This window comes from Centruroides sculpturatus, unplaced genomic scaffold, assembly GCF_000671375.1.
Source record: "Centruroides sculpturatus isolate CEXI.00-Female unplaced genomic scaffold, Cexi_2.0 scaffold825, whole genome shotgun sequence".
NCBI classification, from domain to species: Eukaryota; Metazoa; Arthropoda; class Arachnida; order Scorpiones; family Buthidae; genus Centruroides; species Centruroides sculpturatus.
The window spans coordinates 52311-79093 of record NW_019385093.1 but is presented as its reverse complement, the minus strand read 5'-3'; the positions used below and the strand labels follow the sequence as shown (position 1 = coordinate 79093).

The 26783-nt window shown below is 33.3% G+C and overlaps 1 protein-coding gene across 1 annotated transcript in view; it reads right to left on the bottom strand.

Annotated features, from left to right (window-relative positions):
• Window positions 1-10166, bottom strand: part of LOC111634592 (son of sevenless homolog 1-like) — a 76171-nt gene extending 66005 nt beyond the window's left edge. Inside the window, exons 1-2 of the mRNA XM_023379410.1 lie at window positions 9672-10166; window positions 6983-7080 (exon numbers count right to left, since the gene is read on the bottom strand). Coding sequence (XP_023235178.1) covers window positions 6983-7080; window positions 9672-9678 — 105 coding nt within the window. The 5' untranslated portion in view covers window positions 9679-10166. The remainder of the gene's footprint in view (window positions 1-6982; window positions 7081-9671) is intronic.
• Window positions 10167-26783: the final 16617 nt, after the last annotated feature.

Below are 26783 nucleotides of genomic sequence, written 5' to 3'. Positions count from 1 at the left end.
ATCACCAACAAATGTGATTAGTAATTTGTTTATTGAAATGTAAGTACTGGACTAAAATATTTCATCAGTTCTCTAATGTCCATATCTGTAAACACAGCACTAAATGCAAAGTCATTTAGTCAAATAAAAAACTTTTATTGACTTGATCATCATTATATTATAATAAAATATTGAAAACTTAGCATGTATTTTAAAGCATGAGTCACTAATATATATACTATTATTTTAATGTCATTAAACTTCATTTATAGAAATTATCAAATATAACATTTTTAAACAACTAATCTTTCATTCACTCCATTACTAAAAGCTAATTGTTTGAGATAAGTTATTCTCCAGTTTGTTTTAACAAATCAAACTATATAGTATTCTTATTAGTATTCAAACTACAGTAGAGCATTGATTATCCGACTCAATTGGGGACTCAGGTTGGTCGGATAACTGAAAAAATCGGATAACCGAAAAAAATACATTATTAGTATAGTATATTAGTACTAGTAGCCCGGGACGCCCCCTAGTGGGCGTTCTTTACAAATTTCCATGAGGCACGGTTCCTTTGACTTTTTTGTTCCTATCAATATGCTGTACAGCTCTGTTAAAGTCCCAATGGTAAGATTTACCCTCCGAATGAAGAGGTGGCGACCCCCCCCAAACTGTAGCCCCTGTGCGAACAATAAAGTCAAAGGAACCATACCCCTACTCGCGATCCTTCACGAGATATAAGCCTCTGAAATAATAAATTCTTATTACAAATATACTGAATTATTTATATTGTTATATTGACCAAATAATAATTTATGGGCCAAATGAATAATAATAATTCATATTGTTAATTTAAATAAGAATTAAAATTGTTAATTTGAATGTTTGAAATATGACACACGATAGGGGCACCTCTAGTGTCCGTTATCAAACGGTTACAGGACAGACAGACACTTTGAATGGGTTATATATATAGATATCCCACGTAATTAGTATATTAGTATATCGCTATTAACCAATTTCGCATTGAATTTTCATTGATGTTAAGCTTAACAAATTTTTTTTTTAAATAATAATCGTTGCTATTGTATCGTTAAAAATTATTTTATTGCTCACAAAACAAACCACCACTCATAATTAGAAATTAAGGCCTTCCTTCAATGGTTGAGCCAGTGTTGCCAGCTAAAACATGCAAAAATTTAACAAAAATAATATTAAAGTAGCCAAGACATAGCCAAATATTGTAGCGCCACATCACTAGCAGACATTTGAAATTTGCCGACTAGAACAGTCGGTTAACCGATGTGACGGTTAATCGGGGGTTGGATAATCAATGCTCTACTGCAGTGGTTCCCAATTAGTGGTACGCGTATCCCTGGGGGTACGCGAAATTGCGTGAAGGGGTACGCGCGGCAATCTAAAATCGGTCGATTTAAAATTGAAATGCATGAGATGAAGCAATAAAAAAAATAATGGATGGACCATCAAAAATTCGGCAATTTACAAAATGATGTCGAATGCACAAATTCGTTTATTTATAACTAAAAATAATCTCGAAATTTCATTAAAAAAATGCATTTGTGACAATACCTAAATGAAATTTTTACGCAAGAAACAAAAATTGTACAATTAACACAAATTGTATTAATTGTACAATTATCATTATTATTATGTCAGCGAAGTGGCAATAAAATATTTACCGCCATTTTGCACAACGTACCTCTGCGAGAGCGGATTTTCGGCCATGACAAACATGAAAACTAAACATCGTAACCGACTTAAACTCGAAGATGACTCGAGACCAAAGCTGATCAAAAAGCAACCAGATTTTGCAAAGTTGTGCAAAGAAAATCGTGCACATTTGTAACATCAAAATTAAATAACCTTATGTTATTTTCACTATTATTAGAATTGTATTTTAAAAGTAATAAATGTAAAAAGAACTTTTTTATTTATCACTAGTTGTCTACCCACGGCTTCGCCCGCATTATATGGAATTTTCTCGTGGGAGTAAGATATTTTCTCGCAGTAAAATGTAGCCCATGTTAATCTCCAACATGTAAGCTATCTCTGTGCCAAATTTTATTAAAACCTGTTCAGTGGTTTAGACGTGAAAAGGTGACAGACAGACATAATTACCTTCGAATTTATAATATTAGTATGGCTTAATATGAATTTCTGCTATAAGGGGTACGCGAGTTTGAGCTCTTTCTTAAAGTGGTACGCAGGAAAAACTAATTGGGAACCACTGCTCTACTGTATAACCTCACTGAAACTAAGAAGAAGAATAACTGAAACAATTCATTTAAATATTTATAGCAACAATAAATGATAATATACTATAGATTAAAATTCAAAAAGGATTCTCTCCACTTAAATAAAAACCTTTCAATCTCCAGTGTTATTCTTCTTGGCAAACTCTTGTTATTTTTGACATTAACGTTGACGTTCTAGGATTTGAATCGCATTTATTCGGTTCCTGTTCGATTTTGTACTGTTTGAATTTATTATAACAGTGGCCTGAAGAAGACCCTGGTAGGGTTGAAAACATTTGCCAAGAAGAATAACACTGGAGATTGAAAGGTTTTTTTTTTATTCAAGTGGAGAGAATTATATTACCTCCAGTATTAGAAGTGAAGTTTATTAGTTCAAAAAGGATTTTAGAATTTTAATTGGAAGATTTAAATAATCAATTACCGCATTAATTTATAGCAAAACACAAAGTTTGTCTCACATAGAGCTGTAGTGCAGAAACACTGCATCAATTTCAGGACGATAAGACATTCCTGGACAACATAATATTATCTTCAGTGATGAGTCAACATTTCATTTCAATGGTAAAATGAACAATATCATAAAGTGCTCAGCAAATCAATAAACAGAAATAAAACACCTTTTTGTTTTGAAACAACCTAAAATGAACACTCACAGCTGCAGGATTTAAGGCTTTAAAAATCCACAAACAACTGAATGTTTGTAACAGTCCAAAAGTAAATGTGTTTTAAGTTCTTAGCAAAGATAAAATGGATGATCCCTTGGTTTTCCATCTATATCATGTATCTGGATACGTTGAAAAATTCTTTCATTCTACAGTTAAATCAGGGGTGCACAACCTGCGGCCCGCGGGCCACATACGGCCCCTTATCAATGTTTATGCGGCCCTCCGGACGGTACAGGCCAAATCCCTTCTTTCCAAGTTTCTAAGTGTAGAACTTTTCCCTTTCACAAAGTCATTAACACTCAACTGTTTTATAAGTTTCCCCAAAGTGAGAAATGGGGAGTTGTTCTATAAATAAGTCTATTTCTAGCTAACACTTTCTGGTTTAGATATCGAATATTTTAAGTCTAATACATAGTATTATAACGATTTTTTGAAGAATCAAATAGAATAAAATGATGTTAGAACGTCATTTCCGATGTTATTAGGAAGTTTCTATTTTGGCGAGAAATCTTCAATTTTATGCTTCGGAAAACTTAAGTGAAAATAGCGCTGAAAAACCATGAAAATAACGAATTTTTAGCATTTGTTTACATTCTAGATTCTGATTGGTATAGTCGAATTTGAATCAATCTTTTCTGAAAAGACGCTTATTCACAGTGGTGATATTCAGCGGGTTCGCACAGGTTCGGCCGAACCTGTTGTTAACATTTTCAAAGTTTTCCGAACCCTTTAAACACACGTAACATTTCTCAGCGGTTTTGTTTCTTTTAAAAAATATATTAAAATATACGTATTATACTCTGTAACACTACTAAACTAGAGCCTTATACCCCGTTCGCTATGTTCCCCTTGTACGCCGTTCGCATATAACCTCCATCGACCGTTTCAATCTCGACTGAAACGAGATTTAGGCTGCGTACACACTAGGCGTTTTTAAACGCGCGTTTTAAAGAACCAAGAGTTCTACTAAAGCGCCCGAAAAACGCGCGTTTTAAGAAAAATCTATAAACACGCGTTTAACGCGTGCTTGGCCAAAAGCGCACGTTTGAGTATGTACGCCTATGTAGAACTCTTGGTTCTTTAAAACGCGCATACACACTAGGCGTTTTTAAACGCCTAGTGTGTGCGCAGCCTTGATCGCGATCGACTCAAGAGAGTTCTTGAAACTAAGTCCAGTCATACGAGGGATCCCACAATCCCATGCGTGTGAGAAAATACAAGATGGCTGCGGAACACGTGTCGGGCTATGGACAGCGAAATAAAAAAGATATTGTATTTCGAGAAACGATGACATCTGTCTATTATTATAATAATACCTAATGATAAAATAAATGAATTAGAAAAATTTTTTCTTGAGAAAAAGTCATAGGGAAAGCAGTTAACTCCTTGGGACTCTAGCAATTTTTGATATTAATGTAATTAAACATAAAAAATACTTAAAACTGAAAAAACTAAAGAAACGCATTAATTCTGAAGAAAAAGCTTCAGATTTTATGTTCCTTTGTCTTGTCTTTCTGTGAAATCTGACGCTGATGAGTCATTGTTTAAACAGCTGGATGACCTTGATCACAGCTGGAGTTGGATTTCCCGGGACGTTCTCATAGAAGTCTCGGGAGGCGATGGGTTTATAGTAGGGTGAATACTANACTTGAGTTCATAGACATCCAGTGCAGTGATGAATTGAAATCACAGTTCAAAAATTCTAATCTCCTCACATTCGACAAAGAACTGCCAGATACATCATTTCCAAAACTGAAAGACAATGCTCGATTTTGTGCAAGCATGTTTGGCAGTACCTATGTATGCAAATAAGCGTTTTCGCTTATGAATTTAAACAAGTGCAAAACACGGAACAGGTTAACCAAAGAGAATTTGGAAAATCTGCTGGTTGTTTCAACATCTGCTATTACACCAGACATCAAGAAGATTACCACCAGCATCCAATCTCAGCCATTGCATTAATCGCTTGGAGGTCTGGGGCCCCCAGTCAGTAAACTTAATCCTAATTTGGCCCTTCTTCACAAAAGGTTGTGCATCCCTGGTTAAATGATGGCATAAAGATGTGTAATTTCAGCAAGACTATTACACAGATGTCTGGGATTTCCTCAATAAACATTTTCCAGGTCAGTCGATTGATCAAATAGAGCCAATAGCAAGACAACCTCGTTTCCCAGATTTGACACCTCTTGAATTTTGCTTCTGGAGTTCATTAAAGATCTAGTGTTTATTTCATATTTATTATTTCATTGCAGCTCAAAATTTAAATTGTCATTACAGTTCAAAAATGATAGAATATGCTGTTTCAAGTTTGGCAAGAAACAAATTTTAGGGGATTTATTCTGTATCACTAATGGCATTCACATCAAATTAAAATAACTGTTTGTGATAAAACTTTCGTGTTTCACTGTAAATTAATGCCTCAACCAGTTCTGATTAAAATTCTATATGCTTTCAAAGTTGTAAAGTCATTTTTGGATCACCCAGTATATTTTTCTAGTTATTAAAATTATAATAAAATGGCAGAATAATTAAATCTCTAGCAAAATTGATTTGTATTTAATTATTTATTAGTTATAAATAGACTGATGGATAATTTAGTAAATTATTTGGCAATATAAATTCTATAATGTATAGAAAAAATTATGTTTTATTTCATTTGAATTTAAAAAAAGCAAATGCTTAGAATAATTATAAAATAAAATTTAATCTAGTTATAGCTATCAATAACATTTGTTAATGTCTTTCTAATATACAGAAATATTAAAGAATTTCAACATAACTAAAGTAATGAAGTAAAACTATATTCAATCAGTTTTTGTTAAGACAATAAAAAATACTTGCATAAAAATTATTAAAAATTGTTGTTATATTTTTTACATAAGTTATGCTTACATAAGTAGGAAAAATATTCTTCAGAAGATCAAAATGTTAAAAACTGTTAGATAATTAAATAATATTCTAAAAAAATTATATATATAAAGCTGATGTATAAGAGAGAACCAGGAGAAAAAATTTAGAAAAAATAGAAAAATAAAAGAATAACTTATAGAATAAAATCAGTATTTTATGAGTTTTTTCTTTTACTAAATTTTAAAATGTTTATATCTCAAAAATTTCGCAATATTGAAAATTGTCAAATAATCTTATTTTGACTAGAAAGCATGACAACTACCAAAACATTTGTACTATACTGTAATATATTTTATTAAAATTCAAATTATAGAATTCAAAAATATAAATTTTAAGACCGAAATTAATTTATTTTATTTACAGTTTAAATGTTTTTGACAACCGAAGAATCAACAAACGGCAACTTATTCAAACGTTTAAAACAACCGACAGTAAATCAAGAAGCAAGAGTTCTTAATGCAAATAAAATAAATTTCTATACACAACTAATTTCTTTAGTAATATAATTGAAACAAATCATCGGAATTTTTTAATAACGGGAAATAGAATCATCATCGACAAGCTCAATCACAAAACACATACCAATAAATTACAGGAAGTAGTTCGGAAAGCATTTCAAATACAATTCCTTAACCATTTAAAAGAAAAAAACTTCAGAAAAGCTCTAACACCGGCAGTTTAAACAGTTTATTTTGCAACTTAATTCCAAAGCTTAAAGACACACCGAGGCCGACAAGAGGGAAGCGAGCCGGGACTCGTCCCCCGTCCGGAGAAAACTCGGAAACCATTACGGCGGGCCCCACCTCTATAAAACTAATGTCGGTTTCACCAATAAAACCCAAAATCTTTAAGATCGCTTTTTATACGGCCGGTCCCTTTAGCCGTTTATCCATTCTACTCGTTCGAATAAACAAGCGGCCAAAGGGACCGGCCGTACTTCCAAGCCTCGCACGAGCCCCGGGTCCGGCCAATATCCGAAGTAGTAGTTTTTATTCGACTCTTAAATTTCCAGCTTCAAGAACATTTAACAAGGATTTAATAAAAAGACAACTTACTTCAAGAGCATTTTTAAACAAAAAGTTATTGTGTGTATGTGTTATTTTGTGAAAAACTCAGTGAATATGTAATTTTTGTTATAAAAATCCTTACCTTTTGCAAAGCTGATACAAGTAAACCTTTCCATTTAGCTGCATTTTCTTCATTTTCGAAGTCATAAAACTGATGATCGGTATCTCGACTTGACGTACCAAACATTTCCAAAAACAAACCTGCAACTTTTTTCAACTCCATTTGATGTGAAAGTGGAAGACGCCCCTCCAGATGTCCAACTTGAGTTCATAGACATCCAGTGCAGTGATGAATTGAAATCACAGTTCAAAAATTCTAATCTCCTCACATTCGACAAAGAACTGCCAGATACATCATTTCCAAAACTGAAAGACAATGCTCGATTTTGTGCAAGCATGTTTGGCAGTACCTATGTATGCAAATAAGCGTTTTCGCTTATGAATTTAAACAAGTGCAAAACACGGAACAGGTTAACCAAAGAGAATTTGGAAAATCTGCTGGTTGTTTCAACATCTGCTATTACACCAGACATCAAGAAGATTACCACCAGCATCCAATCTCAGCCATTGCATTAATCGCTTGGAGGTCTGGGGCCCCCAGTCAGTAAACTTAATCCTAATTTGGCCCTTCTTCACAAAAGGTTGTGCATCCCTGGTTAAATGATGGCATAAAGATGTGTAATTTCAGCAAGACTATTACACAGATGTCTGGGATTTCCTCAATAAACATTTTCCAGGTCAGTCGATTGATCAAATAGAGCCAATAGCAAGACAACCTCGTTTCCCAGATTTGACACCTCTTGAATTTTGCTTCTGGAGTTCATTAAAGATCTAGTGTTTATTTCATATTTATTATTTCATTGCAGCTCAAAATTTAAATTGTCATTACAGTTCAAAAATGATAGAATATGCTGTTTCAAGTTTGGCAAGAAACAAATTTTAGGGGATTTATTCTGTATCACTAATGGCATTCACATCAAATTAAAATAACTGTTTGTGATAAAACTTTCGTGTTTCACTGTAAATTAATGCCTCAACCAGTTCTGATTAAAATTCTATATGCTTTCAAAGTTGTAAAGTCATTTTTGGATCACCCAGTATATTTTTCTAGTTATTAAAATTATAATAAAATGGCAGAATAATTAAATCTCTAGCAAAATTGATTTGTATTTAATTATTTATTAGTTATAAATAGACTGATGGATAATTTAGTAAATTATTTGGCAATATAAATTCTATAATGTATAGAAAAAATTATGTTTTATTTCATTTGAATTTAAAAAAAGCAAATGCTTAGAATAATTATAAAATAAAATTTAATCTAGTTATAGCTATCAATAACATTTGTTAATGTCTTTCTAATATACAGAAATATTAAAGAATTTCAACATAACTAAAGTAATGAAGTAAAACTATATTCAATCAGTTTTTGTTAAGACAATAAAAAATACTTGCATAAAAATTATTAAAAATTGTTGTTATATTTTTTACATAAGTTATGCTTACATAAGTAGGAAAAATATTCTTCAGAAGATCAAAATGTTAAAAACTGTTAGATAATTAAATAATATTCTAAAAAAATTATATATATAAAGCTGATGTATAAGAGAGAACCAGGAGAAAAAATTTAGAAAAAATAGAAAAATAAAAGAATAACTTATAGAATAAAATCAGTATTTTATGAGTTTTTTCTTTTACTAAATTTTAAAATGTTTATATCTCAAAAATTTCGCAATATTGAAAATTGTCAAATAATCTTATTTTGACTAGAAAGCATGACAACTACCAAAACATTTGTACTATACTGTAATATATTTTATTAAAATTCAAATTATAGAATTCAAAAATATAAATTTTAAGACCGAAATTAATTTATTTTATTTACAGTTTAAATGTTTTTGACAACCGAAGAATCAACAAACGGCAACTTATTCAAACGTTTAAAACAACCGACAGTAAATCAAGAAGCAAGAGTTCTTAATGCAAATAAAATAAATTTCTATACACAACTAATTTCTTTAGTAATATAATTGAAACAAATCATCGGAATTTTTTAATAACGGGAAATAGAATCATCATCGACAAGCTCAATCACAAAACACATACCAATAAATTACAGGAAGTAGTTCGGAAAGCATTTCAAATACAATTCCTTAACCATTTAAAAGAAAAAAACTTCAGAAAAGCTCTAACACCGGCAGTTTAAACAGTTTATTTTGCAACTTAATTCCAAAGCTTAAAGACACACCGAGGCCGACAAGAGGGAAGCGAGCCGGGACTCGTCCCCCGTCCGGAGAAAACTCGGAAACCATTACGGCGGGCCCCACCTCTATAAAACTAATGTCGGTTTCACCAATAAAACCCAAAATCTTTAAGATCGCTTTTTATACGGCCGGTCCCTTTAGCCGTTTATCCATTCTACTCGTTCGAATAAACAAGCGGCCAAAGGGACCGGCCGTACTTCCAAGCCTCGCACGAGCCCCGGGTCCGGCCAATATCCGAAGTAGTAGTTTTTATTCGACTCTTAAATTTCCAGCTTCAAGAACATTTAACAAGGATTTAATAAAAAGACAACTTACTTCAAGAGCATTTTTAAACAAAAAGTTATTGTGTGTATGTGTTATTTTGTGAAAAACTCAGTGAATATGTAATTTTTGTTATAAAAATCCTTACCTTTTGCAAAGCTGATACAAGTAAACCTTTCCATTTAGCTGCATTTTCTTCATTTTCGAAGTCATAAAACTGATGATCGGTATCTCGACTTGACGTACCAAACATTTCCAAAAACAAAAATCAAAGACAGAACTATATATATCTATATATAATATATATAGGGCCCTATATTATACACTTGATTTGCACTTAAGAGGATTAAGTCTGATATTTATCGACATCTTTGCACTTATTCGTATCATGGTCGGGCCACATTTATTCTTTATCGATCTGTGTATTAGATCAAAACCCAGTTTTTTTTATCTTCTGCTTTAATCCGTAGGACTAATATTAGGCTTAAATCTTGACGTTGATTTTTTTTACTTTTGACATCTCTTACCTAAGCCAAATGCCGTAGGATAATCCTACGTTATCGATACGAATATAATATAATTATTAATATTCTGTCTTCCATTAAGGATCGCCAACTTTCTCAAACTCTATAATTGAAAGCTAAAGTCGACTCTTCAAACAACACCCACAGTAAGCAAGCGCAGTGACCAGTTTTTTTTTACTAAAATCGACGTCAGGTGGCGTCCGAGTCCTTCGTTGGATGTCGATGGTTACTTCGATTTTTTTTTTACTTTCCCTCTGTTGTATTTAGCAATATATAACGGAGGGAAAGTATGGCCGTGGGTCAAAAAATAACCCCTCCAAGATTTTTACATTTTTACACTTAAGACACCATGAAATGTCGAGAAATGCAAAAAAAAAAAAAAAAAACTCAAAAAAAAACTCGGGGTAATTTCTGTTTGAAGTTTAATAACTCCCGTGCTTTTTGTCGAAAATTTCTGAAGTTTTGCCGGGAGGTTTGTGTATTAGGGGGATCGATGATATTACATTTTGGTGGTTAACCTTGTGACCCAGATCATATTTTTGTTTATATTACGAACAAATATTAAATTTGGAATTTGAATTTTTTTTACTTTTATCCCCTACGGTTTGTGAATATTTTGGAGTATATTTCACAAAAATATACTTTTGAAGGTTTACTTTACATAAGATGTAAAGTTTGTCAGAATGGTTTTCTTTTCATCTAATTTGAGTTTATAAAAATGCTTAATCTGAGTTCCTGTTTGCAGTTTGTGTAATGTAAAAGTGCGTGCAAATATAGAAAACTAAATATAGTCTTATTTTAATAAATATCACCAAATTTCTTCTCTAATTTTGCATTTCGAAATTAAATAATTTTATCCTCGTACTTTATTATACGAACCGTTGACAAAGCTTTTTATTTTGAAACCTATTTAGTTAAAGCCTTGTGTGTCAAGAGTAACTTCTAAATGAAAAAATATTCACCACTTACTCAGACTCAGCCTCTTAAGCAATATACTAGATACATCCAACATACCTTATTGCTGAGAAACATATATTTATTACACAAAACTAACGTTTTCGGCCCAATTTATGGGCCATCTTCAGGTTACCGTTGTTCGACTCTAATATAACATCGAACACGTTGAAAATTAAACCAAATTAGAACATACGTTTAAATTAAACTAATAGAATAAGCATAACCAAAATAAAACAATAAATAATAAAAAACCAAAATAACACAAAAAAATGAAAATAAAATACGGTGATTGGCCGCAAACACTAAGAAACAATAACTTATACATTAACCCAGATATCTATTGAGTCACGGCAGACGCATTATTACGCGTGTTACTTCTTATGTATTTCCAGGATGATGGTAATACCGTCGCATCCTTATAATTTAAACATCTGTCAGCCAAACTCGCTCTGTAAATTTCGCATTTCTCAGTTATGGATGACAACGTTGGCGAGCGTACTTTTGCAAGAATTTTGGCATCCTTCCATTTAACAACAGAACCATCCGCTTGCGCCATTTTGGATAATGCTGTTGTACACTTGTTTTTTGCGACATCGTATCGGTGCTCCTTAATCCTCACCCCAAGGTTTCTATTAGTGACCCCAACGTAGTCCTTAACGATTCCCAACTGGTCACTTTTGTAGGGAATTGCATATACTCCTGCCTGTTCATTATCATCAATTTTTTCTTTGTCATTTCTAATCAACCTATACACTGTGGGGGCCCTTTTACATATTATACTGGCGTTTTTGTGTCTCGCTATTTGCTTCATAATCGGGAAGAGACATTTATTATACGTAAACTTTGCGAAGTTACCCCCAGCCTCCGGTTTCTTCTTAGAGCTGCTCCTAGGTTTTACGTACGCTTCTATTAAACGCTCTATAGATCTTGTTCCAAACCCTAACTCTTTTGCAACTTTTTTGATCCTACACAGCTCATTCATCGTGTCCATTACATTTGAGCAATAGAGAAACGCTCTTCTGATTAGCGCCCTAAATGCGGATAGTTTATAAACCGTTGGGTCATTAGAATTTGCCGGAATATACATCGGATCATGCGTGGGCTTGATGTAGACCTTCGTGCATAAAGTTCCATTCTTAAATTCAATGCTAACGTCCAAGAAGTGTAGTTCCTTGTTACTAATTTGCTCCAGGTTAAGTTTTAAGCCATGTTGGTTAGAGTTCACTTGGTCCAAGAATCGTTTTATCATTGCGCCTGGAGCAAATTAGTAAAATTTGCTCCAGGCGCAGTAAAATCATTGCGCCTGGAGCAAAAATTTACCGGTACGTTTTTACGATAGTTCTGTATATTTGACGGGAGTAAAAAAAATCCATTAAAATATTTGATATATTTATTCCGCTCTCCGATTTTATATTACTCACGGATTTCGATGTTAAACCGGCGATTTCGTATATCCCATCTTTAAGGGAATGTAGAAAAAAACGTGTACAATTCTTGTACAATGTTAAAAAATTAACCGTTACTTCGACAGCGTCATTTACAACTAAATTTAACGAACGAGAGAGACGCGCGAGGTACAGGAAAAGCTCTAGAATTTATTTTCCTTAAATTTACGATTTACGTATCCGTTTGTCGTAAAAATTTATCTTTCCACTTTTTTCCCGAGACTACGAATATTCGAGTACAAAGTAACCGGTTTCGACTTACTTCTACTTAAGAAGTAGTTAAATAATTAAGCGATTAGAGAATTGGGGACGTAAACGAAACCCGGACGAAAGAGCCGAAATTTTACTTAAATAAAAGCTTAACCCGACCCGTCTCTAGCCGAGTACGGTGGAGACCGATTTCTTCGTATTATTAATGTAATAAAGACAGAAATTTTTCCAGTTCGACGAGAGTGACCGAAAAGTTGTAAATTTTGGAAATTTCTGAGGGCACTTGGTACTAAAACGAATTAGTTAGAAAACAAACGACTATTAAGTTTAGCAAATTTAGCTATGGTGAGAAACGTTTTAAAATCTACAACAGCCCCGTCGCGTCCTTTGGGATATACTAGTGATGCGACAAAAGAGATATTTGACATTGACCGGTATCGGCACCCGGGGATTTGGCAGTCGCACGCACTGCAACCGTCTCTGATTCCATTCATTAGCCACTCGTAGGGAGTTATTTGACTAAGCGCGTTGTTGTAAGATTTAAAAAGTAAAGAATATTTTATATTTTTATGTACGTTTCTTTACAAAGCTATATTTAATTATAATCTCTTTTAAAAGTATATTCGCACAATTGAAGAATATTTTGTACCGGGTATGTACCGATACGTCCACCACACATTTTATTTCACCGAGTAAGTTTTTATTATTTTATTTTTAATTGTAGCCCTTATATCGTGGCTAGCGATTCGGAATGTAATTGTGATATTAAAAATGCATTTAGAGAAGTGTACGGTTTTTACTGGCTTATCAAATAAACGATACGAATGGACCCTAGATCGTCACTGACGCGCGATTGACCGATTGCCCCCGGATGTCGACTTCTTACAGAAACACAGCTTCCCTATCATCAAATCTCACGGCACGCCACTGGTAGAAGCCCTTCTTAAGGTTAAGCCTTAATGCTTTTTCCCTCTCCCCTCGCGGAGGAATTTTCGAAAAATCCCTTCTTAGTGTGCGTTTTCATGACGTACCCTGTGTACCAAATTTCGTTTTGGCCGATCTTTCTTCTTTTTTCCTCTCTTCTTACTTAATTTTCTCTTAGATGTTTTACACACACAACAACGGAGAGTTTCCTTGAAATACTTCTACCCTTTGATCTAGGTCGATTTTTCTTTTTCAAATCTCTACGTTTGACTACGATGCAAAATTTTACTTCCTTAATTAATTAACATTTTTTGTTTTATGTTCTTATTCTCTGTGTCATTCGGTTTCCCCTTTCTTATCGCTTTTGTCTGTTTTCGCTTCCTTCGTAGATTTAATTTCGTTTTTTTCGGTTTTATTTTCATCTTTTCCTTTTTCGCCTTCCGTCTTCCTTTGTTTCGTCTCCTTTTGCTCTCCGTAACGTAACAGTCAGAAGAGTGCTTTCTTTTTCTATTTTTGCCCATAATCTCAATTTATTTTTAACAGAATTATTTAGTGAAAATTATTCGAAAACGATTTTAAAATCGACTTTTGCACGATTTCAATCGAGAATGATCTGGAACTCCGAGTTTGAATTCACAGGAATTTTCGATTTCAATATTTAAATTTGAAAAATATTTTATTGCGTTTTGATTTTAATAAATAGATATTTTATGATAAACTCGTATAAAATTGAATGCAATATTTTTAATTAAAAGATGATTCGAAAGTTTCTCGTTTCCGGAATTTCAGTAATTTAAAATAAGGCGGATGAAATTAATAAGAATCTTCTAAAATATACAGATGGCACGATTCGGATATAAAGCCATTGAATTTCATTTAATCAACCGTAAATTGCCAGAATTATTTTAAAAAATAAAATGTAACCGCGAAGAGTTTTAAATTATATTGACAAAAATAATTTCATTGGAAATTTTTCAAATGTTTTTATATTATTGAGAAATCTTTTAATTCTTCCCGTGTTCGTTGTTAGTGGAGAACAATCTTTTTCAAAATTAAAATAGATTAAAAATTAGGAAAACCGCGCAAAATTGTTGTGTCGAACTTATCGTACAGGCAAAGAGAATAGAGTTTATTATTTAGCACACGTTATTTCTGTACAAAGTGTGAAAATGCTATTTGGGGACTATTTGCCCCTGTTCGGTTTTCTTTTTTGTAAAATTATAATGGGTTATAAGTACCTGGGTACCTATAATGGATTATGGGTAAAGTTAAAGATAAAACTTGCTAATATTGTAGAAATATTACGAAAAATACTAAACTGTGAAATGAAGAAAACCAACCAAAAGATTTACCCCTATCCACCCTCCAGTTTTGTTACCTTAGCATAACGTATGGCTGTTAAACGGAACGTCAAGCGGCGCAGTGGGTAACGAAGAAGGGGGGAATGGAAGGGAAGAACCGAGATAGAATAACATAGAGTGCTAAACCGGTTACTACTGCTGAGGCGAATTGAAATGCGGCACCCATGACAGTTAAAGTTGATTCCATCTATTGACTAAATTTATGTTAATGATAACTGAAGATATTTTGCAATTTAGACAAAATCAATGATGTTGATTTTTACATATACAATGTATCGAAATATATTGTGTAAAATTTATCATAATTCTATTATATTATTTCATAAAATTACAATTTTTTTAGCAAAATTTTCTGGATTTTTAGAAAAATTTTACAGATGAAAAAGTATAATAATTTTATTAAATAACTAGCTGCAAGGACCCGCTTCGCTGGGCAAAAAGTAACAATAGTGAAGATTAAGATAATTACGTTATAGCTAATCTTACCCGTTTTCACAGAATGCAAGAATTAGGTCCCCCGTTTTCAGACTAATTAGAGAATTTTTACGTTTAGTCAAACGAACAAATTTCAACGTTTCTGGAACGTTTTCAATCGTTCTATAATCGAACCAATTCGAATTTTATGTTCGAATTTAATTCGAACAAATTCGAAAAAATCGAACAAAACATTCGAAATAGAAAGCCACTTTCAACCACTTTCAGCCTCATATCTCCCGCACCCTTATAGCTATCGAGACGCAACCACCATAGTGCACGAACGGAGACTTGGGGCTACCACCACATACAAACACCATTCACGTGCGATGTGTAGTTTTGGCGAAAAAGTGAAATATAGGGACATACATGTCCATTTTTATATATAGATATATAGATAAAAATTAATTTTAATATACACATATCGACATTACATTACGTAGGGATGTTAGTCTGTTAGTGGGTGTTATTAATTTAATGCGACTAACTTTTTACAACGAAAAGGAAGACACAAATAAATTAAAGGAAAAAATATCGTAAATAAAAGAAACATTTTATTCGTTGCAACAATAATACACTATAATAATCTCTACTGCGTATTTGTGCCGCGTCGTATTTAGGTAAAAATTAAACAAATTCGCTTAAGTCACTCGGGGTTGGCGCTCTCTCTCTAGGTCTCTTTTACGGAGCACACGCGCCTCACCGCATTGTAGCGAGCCTGGACGAATCGTCGTGTCAAATACAAACACGTCACATCGCATCACACGCAACGGATCCACTCGTCATCGATCGAATACGAAGATTTACAGATTAGTCTTCAAATATCGAAAAGGAGGACACATTTCGAAGGAGGACGATCGATCACCTTAATGTTATTTTAAATTTTGGTGGTTAAAGGTCGAGGAGGCGAGGAGATAATAGGGTCGCGTATATCTCCCGTAGGGTCGGACTTAATAACGATGTTCCTCGTTATTAGCATTTACAATTTTTTATAAAACCTGTCTCTACCCCGAAAATTAAGCTTTTTGCCATTTTATAATAATTAAAAATATAAAAATTTTAAAATAATAGCTTTCACTTTTTTATTCTTGTTAAGGTAACCAGCTTTTTACAATGAAAAGGAAGACACAAATAAATTAAAGGAAAAAATATCGTAAATAAAAGAAACATTTTATTCGTTGCAACAATAATACACTATAATAATCTCTACTGCGTATTTGTGCCGCGTCGTATTTAGGTAAAAATTAAACAAATTCGCTTAAGTCACTCGGGGTTGGCGCTCTCTCTCTAGGTCTCTTTTACGGAGCACACGCGCCTCACCGCATTGTAGCGAGCCTGGACGAATCGTCGTGTCAAATACAAACACGTCACATCGCATCACACGCAACGGATCCACTCGTCATCGATCGAATACGAAGATTTACAGATTAGTCTTCAAATATCGAAAAGGAGGACACATTTCGAAGGAGGACGATCGATCACCTTAATGTTATTTTAAATTTTGGTGGTTAAAGGTCGAGGAGGCGAGGAGATAATAGGGTCGCGTATATCTCCCGTAGGGTCGGACTTAATAACGATGTTCCTCGTTATTAGCATTTACAATTTTTTATAAAACCTGTCTCTACCCCGAAAATTAAGCTTTTTGTCATTTTATAATAATTAAAAATATAAAAGTTTTTAAATAAAATATGATAACAGATGGCGCCACCAAAATTTTAACTGTTGCCGGAAAAGTCGAGCCAAGGTCTATAGACCTCGAGTTGAGCTGCTGGTTGCCGATTTATTTTATTAATGGAATATATTTTTAAATTTTGTAAATGGATCATTTACGGATAATTGTAAGTTATTACACAATTGAGTACATAAAATCGGTAATGAAAACGATTGTTGGACTGTACAGGAGAATGTAAGCCATTTTTATAAATTTCTGACTTCTGCTATGATATTATAATTAAAGGAATTATTAAATTATTTTTCCATTTTTCAAAAAACTGAAATGGACACAATTCGGCACACCTCTTACCGCTTAATGTGACGTCGAGCGAGTCGATTGCATTAGGAATGTCATTAGCTTGTTTCTAAACCAGTTTACTATTATAATTGTTCCTATTATTCTTTATTTATTTAATTTATTAATTTTTATTATATAATATTTCTTTATACTTGTTTAACATCATCTAGAAAATGAAAACTAAATCCTTGGTGTCTGGAAAATAAAAACAACATTGAAACGAATTAAATTTATAAAACAATTTTATTTAAATAAAATTAAAATGTGTTTATCGAGACGACAGTATTTATTATTTGCAACGGGGAAGCCTGTCGACGAAAATATTGCTAAAACGATTCTGAGAAATTTAATAAAATGTACAGCAATCACAATGTAGTTGCCGTTCGGGATAAATTTCGGTGTTCCGCATCGTGTGGTACGGTACGTGATGTATGCCAAGTTCCTGAAAGAAGTACGCATACATTAATTAATAGCGACTAAAATACAGAGCATCGTTTTGATAGTACAAAACAGTCTATTTTACATAATAGTTTTGTCGGCTTTTACAAGACACACACAAATTTGCATATATATATATGTGTGATCTTTCCTGCTCTGTAGGCATTCGGCGAACGTTTTTAATCGTACTTATTTGAGTCCGTCCATTAATTGCGTGTGCAGTTTCGAGCCACTTTTGATTCTCTCCCTCCCTGTTGCGTATAGTGTACTTTTGCAAACTCCCTCCTCTAGGGAAAGTGAGGGTATCCCCGGACACTAACTACTGAACAATCTAGAACACATCACTTCTAAACGTGTACCTCAACGCGTACGAACGATCGGAAATTAGTATTGACGCCAGTGCCGAGCAAATTACACGTTACAGCGCGTTTAGTTTCGGCCAACAGGCTTTCATCCTCTCCTATCAAACTTCAAAGGAGAATATTACATACAAAACGTAAGTGTTTCGACTGGATTTATTGATTACGTTATCGACCGTTAAATATATCTTACGATTATAATAGAACTTATTTCTAAGCAATCCTGCTACTTTCTAAATTTTAAATTTAACAAACAGAAAATAACTTTTGCGCAGTTATTTTTATCCTAGATAATGTATTTCTTTATTTACGGAACCGGCACAAAAAAGCCAAAATTTAAGGTCAGAACCAGTAAGAGAGGCAAGTGGGACAAAAATAAAACGAAAGAAGTCATTAAATGTATCAGAAAAGGCAAGTTATCAATAAGACGAGCAGCCGAGAGATAGGAAGTGCCAAAAAGCCGGTTCCGGGATGGTGCAAACGCAAGGAACGGCGGCAAGTGGCGACGCATTTTGCAGTGGTCGCACAATTTCAAACGTCACGCGCCTCCTACAAACGGAAATCCCGTCCTCTGGGCACGCTAGTCACGAAGAGTTGGCATTATAGAATATGTTGGTAAGAATCACATTCGTATATCGATTACGCCGCCCACACTACGCACGAGTTTCAACCTCTAGATAGGGCATTTTTTGAGCGTTTTAAATCTGCATTTGCTCGGCAAGTGCAATATGGACGAGACGAAATCCTAGAACTAGGATTTATGATTATGATATTGATGCGCTTGCAGATTTCTCCTCGACTAAAGAAACTAGGGTGGAAATAGCCCGAAGTGGATTTAAGTGCACGGGAATTTATTCTTTTAACCGTGAAATTTTCGGAGATTTAGACTTATTACCAGCTTTGATGACCGATATCGAGTACGAATCAAATTAGGTTAGGTTAGGTTCGACAGTGATTTTCGACTCGTGTGCCGCGAAAATTTTTGAAAGTTATAAATTATTTTCAGGGCTGTGGAGTCGGAGTTTTGGTGTTTTAGCCGGAGTCGGAGTCGTCAAAAAATCCGACTCCGACTCTTTTTTACTTACCAACTTGTTAAGTATATAAAAATGAAAAGTATTGGAATCGTGTCAAATTTGACCCTCCAATTTTTTTTTACAAATCTACACGTTTGGAGACCTCCCGAACCCCTCAAAAAAGTCAATAAAGGGGAAAAATTCTCGCGCGCGTGTTGGTGTCTAATTTGTTAAATTTCTTTATTTTCTGTTCCGAGATATTAAACAATATCTCGGAATGGGTAAGGTTTAAGAAACAAAACGTGGCACTGTAGCTTGCGTATAAAGGGGCATTAATACTATTAAATTTTGGTTCTTAATTAAAGGTCGACGGGGTGAAGACATAAAAGTGGTCGCGTGTCATATCTCTTAATGAATATTTTACTCGTTATTAGCGTTCAAAATTTAAAAAAATAAAATAAAACTCGTCTTTACCCTCAAAGTAAGCTTTTTTTGTCATTTTATAATAGTACGGTAAAACCGTTAAGATGTTCTCGCCTAAGATGTTAGAATGTGTATGGGGACACGATTTAATTCAATCACTTTGACGCTTAATAACTAACTCCTGTGTTAAACCATCCGACTCCGATTCCGACCACTTTGACCATAGAAATTATTAGGCTTCAAACGGGCTGAACAAAAATCATGCCCCCCACAGTCTAACATCCACACATATAGAAAAAACCTCGAATCTTTTGCTTAATTAACTCGAAATTTCGAGGTGTTCCGAGTCCAAAAATGTAAAAATTTGGGAGGGGTCATTTTTTTGACCGAGCGCTACACTTTGCCGGAAAAGTAAAAATTATCGAATACATATTTATATATTATTTAGAGGAGTCTTTTAGTTTTGAAATAAGAAGTTTCTACGTTCTATCTTTATTAGAACTCTATTTATTCTGAGGTCATGCGATGACATCAGAATTTTCGGGTCTCTTTCGGTAACGAGTCCGCCCCTGGTCAGAGTCGGTAGATTTTTACGCGACTCCACAGCCCTGATTATTTTCGAAAGAAGTACAAAGAACAATAAGTGTGCGTGTCAAAATTCTCTTCGAATTTATTACAAGAGTTTTTCATTATTATAAATAAATAAACGTATACACGATGTAGTAAAAAGTATATATTCACAAACAAAATTTATATGTGCATGTCAGAGTTATTTCGTTTAAAATGAAATTTTCTTTAAATCGAAACTTTATAATTGTCCGTATTTAGTTCAAATTATACGAAACATCGTTACATAGAACTGCATCCCAAGACATCGTTTATAAAGAGAAATTAATATTTCGATTTGTAGAAAAACAAGTAAAATGAAACAACATATAATTCCAACAGTTTTCGAATAATTAATCACTATTATTATATTTAATAAATTAAAATTACCTAACATTTTATTATTAATGTGTAACAATGACTAAAAGTTTATCGGGTGTTAATTTTACTTCATTTTAAATTAAATTAGGCAATAATATTAATATGCAAGATTGATGGTGAATTGTGAAGACACGCGATATCTATACTAATATTATAAAGAGGTAACGTTTGTATGTATGTAAGTTTGTATGCAGCGAGTAATCTCCGAAACTACTCATCCGATTTCAAAAATTCTTTCACCAATATTTAAAATGGAACCTCAGGGTGGACATAGGCTGTATATTATTCTGTTAAACATTCGTATAAATTAAAAGATATAATCTAGGCTAAAGCTTTTATGTCCAACAGATGGCGCTACGAGTACGACGCCCTAAGTTTGCTTTTCTGCCAGGCATTACGCTTTTCTGTGAAAATGAACTAAAGCGGATCATCATCTATCTATTTATATAAATAAAAATATAATGTTCGTTTGTTCCTACCGATTCCTTTGAAATAAAGACACAACGCTGCATTCGAATACGCGCGTTTTTTATATACGTGTCGAAATTCAACCCCACTGAAGGAAGATGGTTAGGATTAAGGCTTTCCGTAAAGAATTCCGCTTCTATTATACTATTTTAGATGCGGGTTTTTGTGTTTTTCGATTGCGTTTTAATAGGGTACGTCGAGAGAATGTACACTAAGAAGAAATTTTTCGAAAAATCCTCTCCCCATGAGGAAGTGTTATAAATTTATAATAGATACATTTTGAGCCACAACAACGCGTGGCTGGGTCTGCTAGTTTTACTATACAGGAAATCTCCAAATATCTCGAGTAAAGTTGCAATTTAAATAATTAATAACGAAATTTGTGTTTTATTTGAAATTTTTATGAATTTTGCAATATAAAACTTAAGAACCAATTTTTATATTACAAAATTATTACGTATAATTAGCGAAGCACCTGGAAACGTTCAACATTCATCATCGACACAGTCTATATCTTGAAAAACTGAATTTTAAAAATATTTAATTTATATATTAAAAAACACAAGCAACGAGTTTATTAAACATGCGAAATTGTAAGCAAGCTAATACACGTTTACTTTCCTCCGAAAATCCATAGCTGTAGATTTCGTAATTGTTGATTCGGCGTTAAAATGTTTTGCTATAGGAGCGTAGCGCTGCGGTTCTTCGCTATTAGCCGAGAATATCAAAATAGCAAACCCCCCCAATATCCGGTCGTAGTAGCGACGCACATACCGAAGAGAAGCGTAACGCATACACCAATACGTTGACTTCCGGACTGAAATTCCCGTTCCTGCCATTATGTACTGTACTTTAATATATTATTTGGGTTGGATTTTCACTATTCAAAAATTTTCTTTTCAATCGCTGAAAACCTTCTCTATAATCAACGAATGTTGCATCTATTGATCTTTTGAATTTTGCATACAATTCTATTGATACGAACCACTTACCCGTCACGTCTTCCTCCTCTATAACACCGGTAGTTAGTCGATGGTTCGTGCTTCACCAACCCGAGTACGTAGTTTCCAGTGTTTTCTTTGCGTATCTGTGACGTCGAGCGCGTCGTCGCACGGAAATTAATTTATTAGTCTCCTCCGCCTATTTTTAGATTATTGATTTATTTTAAATTCTAAAGCTCATCCAATCTTAATTTTTTACCTGTGGCGTACTTACGGAGCTGATGCGAGCGTTGGATCCTCCCAGAGAGTCTAAGAATTAAAATATGAATTAAAAAAATCGTCTTAATTAAACAACTGTAAAATTACATCTTATTAATGAATAATTCCATTTCGATCAATTATTTCATTTCTTACTATAATAATAAAAAAAAGATAAATTGTTTACTTGTACAATGTGACTGCATTGTTCTAGAAGTTTCTTTCCAGGGATGCGTCTATATTTGGAATCAAACTGATACAAGATTACTCCGATCGTTCAAATCCCGTATATAAGTGAATTATAACGATCTGATCAATCTCTAAACGCCGTTTAGGATCGACTGGATCGCGATCAAACTAATCGGAGCGGAGGGTAGGGATGCATATACTTTTCGTTTCGGATGGATCGATCTGCAAGATCGTAGTTTTCACGTGATACAGATCGCTTCTATCACGTTGTTAGTTGGCGGAAAATATAAAAGTAGGATCGAATCGTATTTACTGCGAATAAAATTGTTCGCAAAACGGCAAACTAGGAATGCACGCATTCTTCTTCCTGTCAACTATCAGCTTGACTTTAATCATGTATGTCATCTTTTAATCTTCTTTATCCAATTCAAACGATCCTACTCTCCGCTCGATTAGTTTGATGGCGATTCGGTCAATTCTATATAGGGTTTGTATACGCGGATAGAGATCGATCAGATCGCTATAGTTCATTTGTCTACGGGATTTAAACGATAAGTGTAATCCTGGATCAGTTTGATTTCGAATGTATACGCACCCGTTCTATACGGAGACGATTCGAACTCTGCTCCCTTTAAGAATATTCACAAACCAATACTGGTTCGATCTGGGGCGAAGGACTTTTGTAGACACTGACGCCTGCGCAAATTCCATTACACGGCATATATTAAGTTTCCAGAGATTTATGTACTGTAGCGCCACCATTAAGATACTGTACTGCAGAATTGAGAATATAATTGATTTTGAATTATTAATAGAAATTCGTTCATAACGCCCTTGTTAGTAATTGTAAGTTTTTATATTTTAAATTATAGAGTATTTTCAATCATTTTTAGACAAGTTTAAACTTTTTGTAACCTAAAGATAAAAGGCATACTACGTGTATGAGAATTTTACTTTAATTTCAGTTTTAAAAGATAAGAAAACCTGAAACTAATTTTTATTTCGTCTCTAGAAGATAATTGGATTCTGTAATTTCACTAATCAGTTATTATTTACGAGGTAATATTTATATCGCTGTTTAACTAAAAGTAGTCCAAAATATTCACAAAATATAAAAAATACAAGTTTGTAGAAACTGCAAAACAAAGACTTGCATTAAACTTAATTCTAATTTATTTTCATCAATACTATAAAATCGTGAAATGATGACAGGAAAGAATGCCACCTTTGGAATATATTATTAAAAGTAAAGTCTATGATTAGCAAAAAATGTTTATTACAAGTGTTTTGTGACAATGATGTCACAAAACACTTGCATCCTTAAGACAAATGTAGAGCCCTACAAACTATCTGCAAGTAATCATTCTGTATCGACCTGTCTCTTATGATGGAAAAGTTATTTATCTAGTTGGATGTACTGTACATGCATGGCCGGTTACCATTCTCTTCTTAAATTTTCATCACGTGGAAATGAACGTATCAATAACTGGAACGGTCGAATACGTGGACAATCTCGATGCATCGTGTTTTCGTATATATTGCGGATTCAAACCACTTATAAAGAACACACTGGTAATTATGGCAGGCAAACACTGCACAATATCTATTCGAAGTGGTTTTATAAGGTACGCCGCCAACGAAAAACTAAAATTGCACAATAATGACTAGCAGTACAGTATCTTAATGGCTGCGAGCCATACGCCCTCGGGTGGCAGAATTAAAAAACACGTTCCGGATAGTCTATTTTCCCCGGACCGTTTCTTTAGCGGCTGGCCCTGACTCCCTTTTCGTATCCGCATAATTTTGCACGTTCCGTATCGAGTTTGCCGTACCCCATTATTATATTTATTATTGCTCACCGATTCTTTGGTCCGATTAAGTTCCCGTATACGCGAATAAGTAGTTGTGTATCCTCACAGGTTATATATAAATAGAGACCTTCCCACCATCCATTTATAATTACACCTCTTACCTTTTTCCATCGCCATTCGTACAAACGCTCTACAACTCGATACACACCAAGTTAGGTTATTACTCAATTAGAAGTATTAATCAAACGAATTACTCTAATAAAATATTTTATTTAATCCGATATTAACGTTACATATTATTTCCAAATTTAGTTCTTGCATCCAGACATGCCAACATAGCAAACCATAAATGAGATTTCTGTCGCGTCATTTTGAATTAACTGACGTCCCATCATTTTAACGTAACTTCTCAGAAACGAGAATTTGCAAGAAGCGTTTATTTAAAATCTCCCGTAATTCGTTATTAAAATCAAATTCGGAAAGTCGACTTATCTGCAATTCTGTATTTAACACCAACGGTTAAACACGTAAAGGCCACAATTTGGTAACGAACACGCCCACATTGTCCAAATCTTCTAACGTCTGTTGGTACAGTGCGAATTACTGCTGAAAACTATGAATATAAATGATGTACAGGGTAATTCAAAAAGCACTTAATTTGTGTGTGCTGTCAAAGTGGCAATCAGTTTTACAGAATCGATGGCGGCATTAATTATAACAAAATAAAGTTCTTCACTTATTACCAAATCTACGAGTGTCGTGAAACGGGCATTTCACAATCCGAATTTGCCAAAAGCCCAATTTGGCCAGTTTTAGGTAAACATATGCACTTAAAATCTTTATAAATTTGCAATGCCGCAAAAATTACCGACGTAAAGGTAGCTAGTCGGGAATCGTGCAAATTCCGCATGGGTTAAGGAAGACTTACGTTGTCTTCGATAGTAAAGTGAACACCCGCAACTGTGGGATTTAGGACTTAATAAAATCCAATAAGAACCGAATAGCACAAAAGCCAATTGTGTTTAGTGCTCTTAGCAAAGATAGCGTATGATCCATTATCTTTGGCAATTCGCTTTCAACCCAAACGACTGTTCAAGGTAAAACATGTTTTGTAACTGATTCTGTAAGTTTTTGGCTTAGAATTTTACGTTCTTTCGAAGTTTCAGTTCTTTTTGAAATCACCCTGTATTTATTAATTTCTTATTTTAATTCTTAGTCGTGTTAATAAATCATTAATTAAACGTTTTAATGCTTATAGTTAAAAATAACTGTTAGCGATGTTAAGTTTAAATTAATGCGGTTAAAACAGAAATGCTGAATAAGAACACACAAAATACATGAAGATAGAATTCTAGTGTGTATGATGAACTAATAAATTATTTCACATCAATCTTTGTTAGAATAGCATGTAATATAAAAACCATAAATTTTCCTAAAATGTATTTTGTCGTATATATAAACATTAGATATTGCCTAAGTGTAATGAATATTTTTTTTAGTTCTATATTAAAAATATTAAATTAGTTGGAAAGTTTGTGCTGATTTGTACTAAATAAAATAACCCTATAATAAATTTTGACTCAAGAATGTATTGTCCTCACTCTTTTGCAACCTTGACCCATTAATTCAGACAACCAGAAAATATCTAAATATCAGGTTTTTATGAAGATTTTTAAAATAGTTATTTTCCTTGAGAAACGTTTCATTAATATTGGGAATGAAATGACCGAAGCATAAGATCTAAAAACAAACGATTCAATCTCAGAAAAAATTGTCTTTTATATTAAAAAAAATAGTAATTTCTTTTTTCAATAATTACCAACCATATTTATCTTTCAATTATTAAGAACTGCTTGAAGCAAATGAAATTAAGTCTGATTCTTTTAGAGGTGTTTTAGGACTTCATTGACTTTTGGAGTGACAATTGTCTTATCTGCAATTACTGAAAATCAGAACTTATTTTTTTCTATCAAATAATCTAATTCAATTGTATATGTAACGAATTAAAGTCTTAAGCACACAGTTATAATATAATCTGATAAATTTTGAATAGTAGTACACTCACTGTACTTATTCACAAATTCAATAGCTTTGAAAATGATTTATCACCTATACTTTCAATGCATTGCACAAATTAAGAAATATTTGTTGTTTTCAATTAAAACTTGATGTAGTCATTATTAATTTTTCATTGAAAAGCTTAGTTGGTTATAAATAACTGTGATAGAGACAAAAGCTTTGTAATTTGTTTTTTTGGCTACAGTGGTTGCATTATTTCCAAAACCTATTATAACATATGGTGCATTTGAAGGATGCTATCTCTGTTTTATACTAAAATGTAATGGTAAAAATATTTAAATTTCAACTGTATGAAAATATGCTACAGAATAAATCAAACCGATACTAACAAATGATCATAACATTTCTACCACACTTTAAAATCAGCACCAACTTTCCAAACAATGTATATAGGTATGTTTTATGGATGCTTATATTATTAAACTACTTGCTTATAACTACATACATAGAAAAAATTTGTATGCCTTACATGTCAAATCAAGAAAT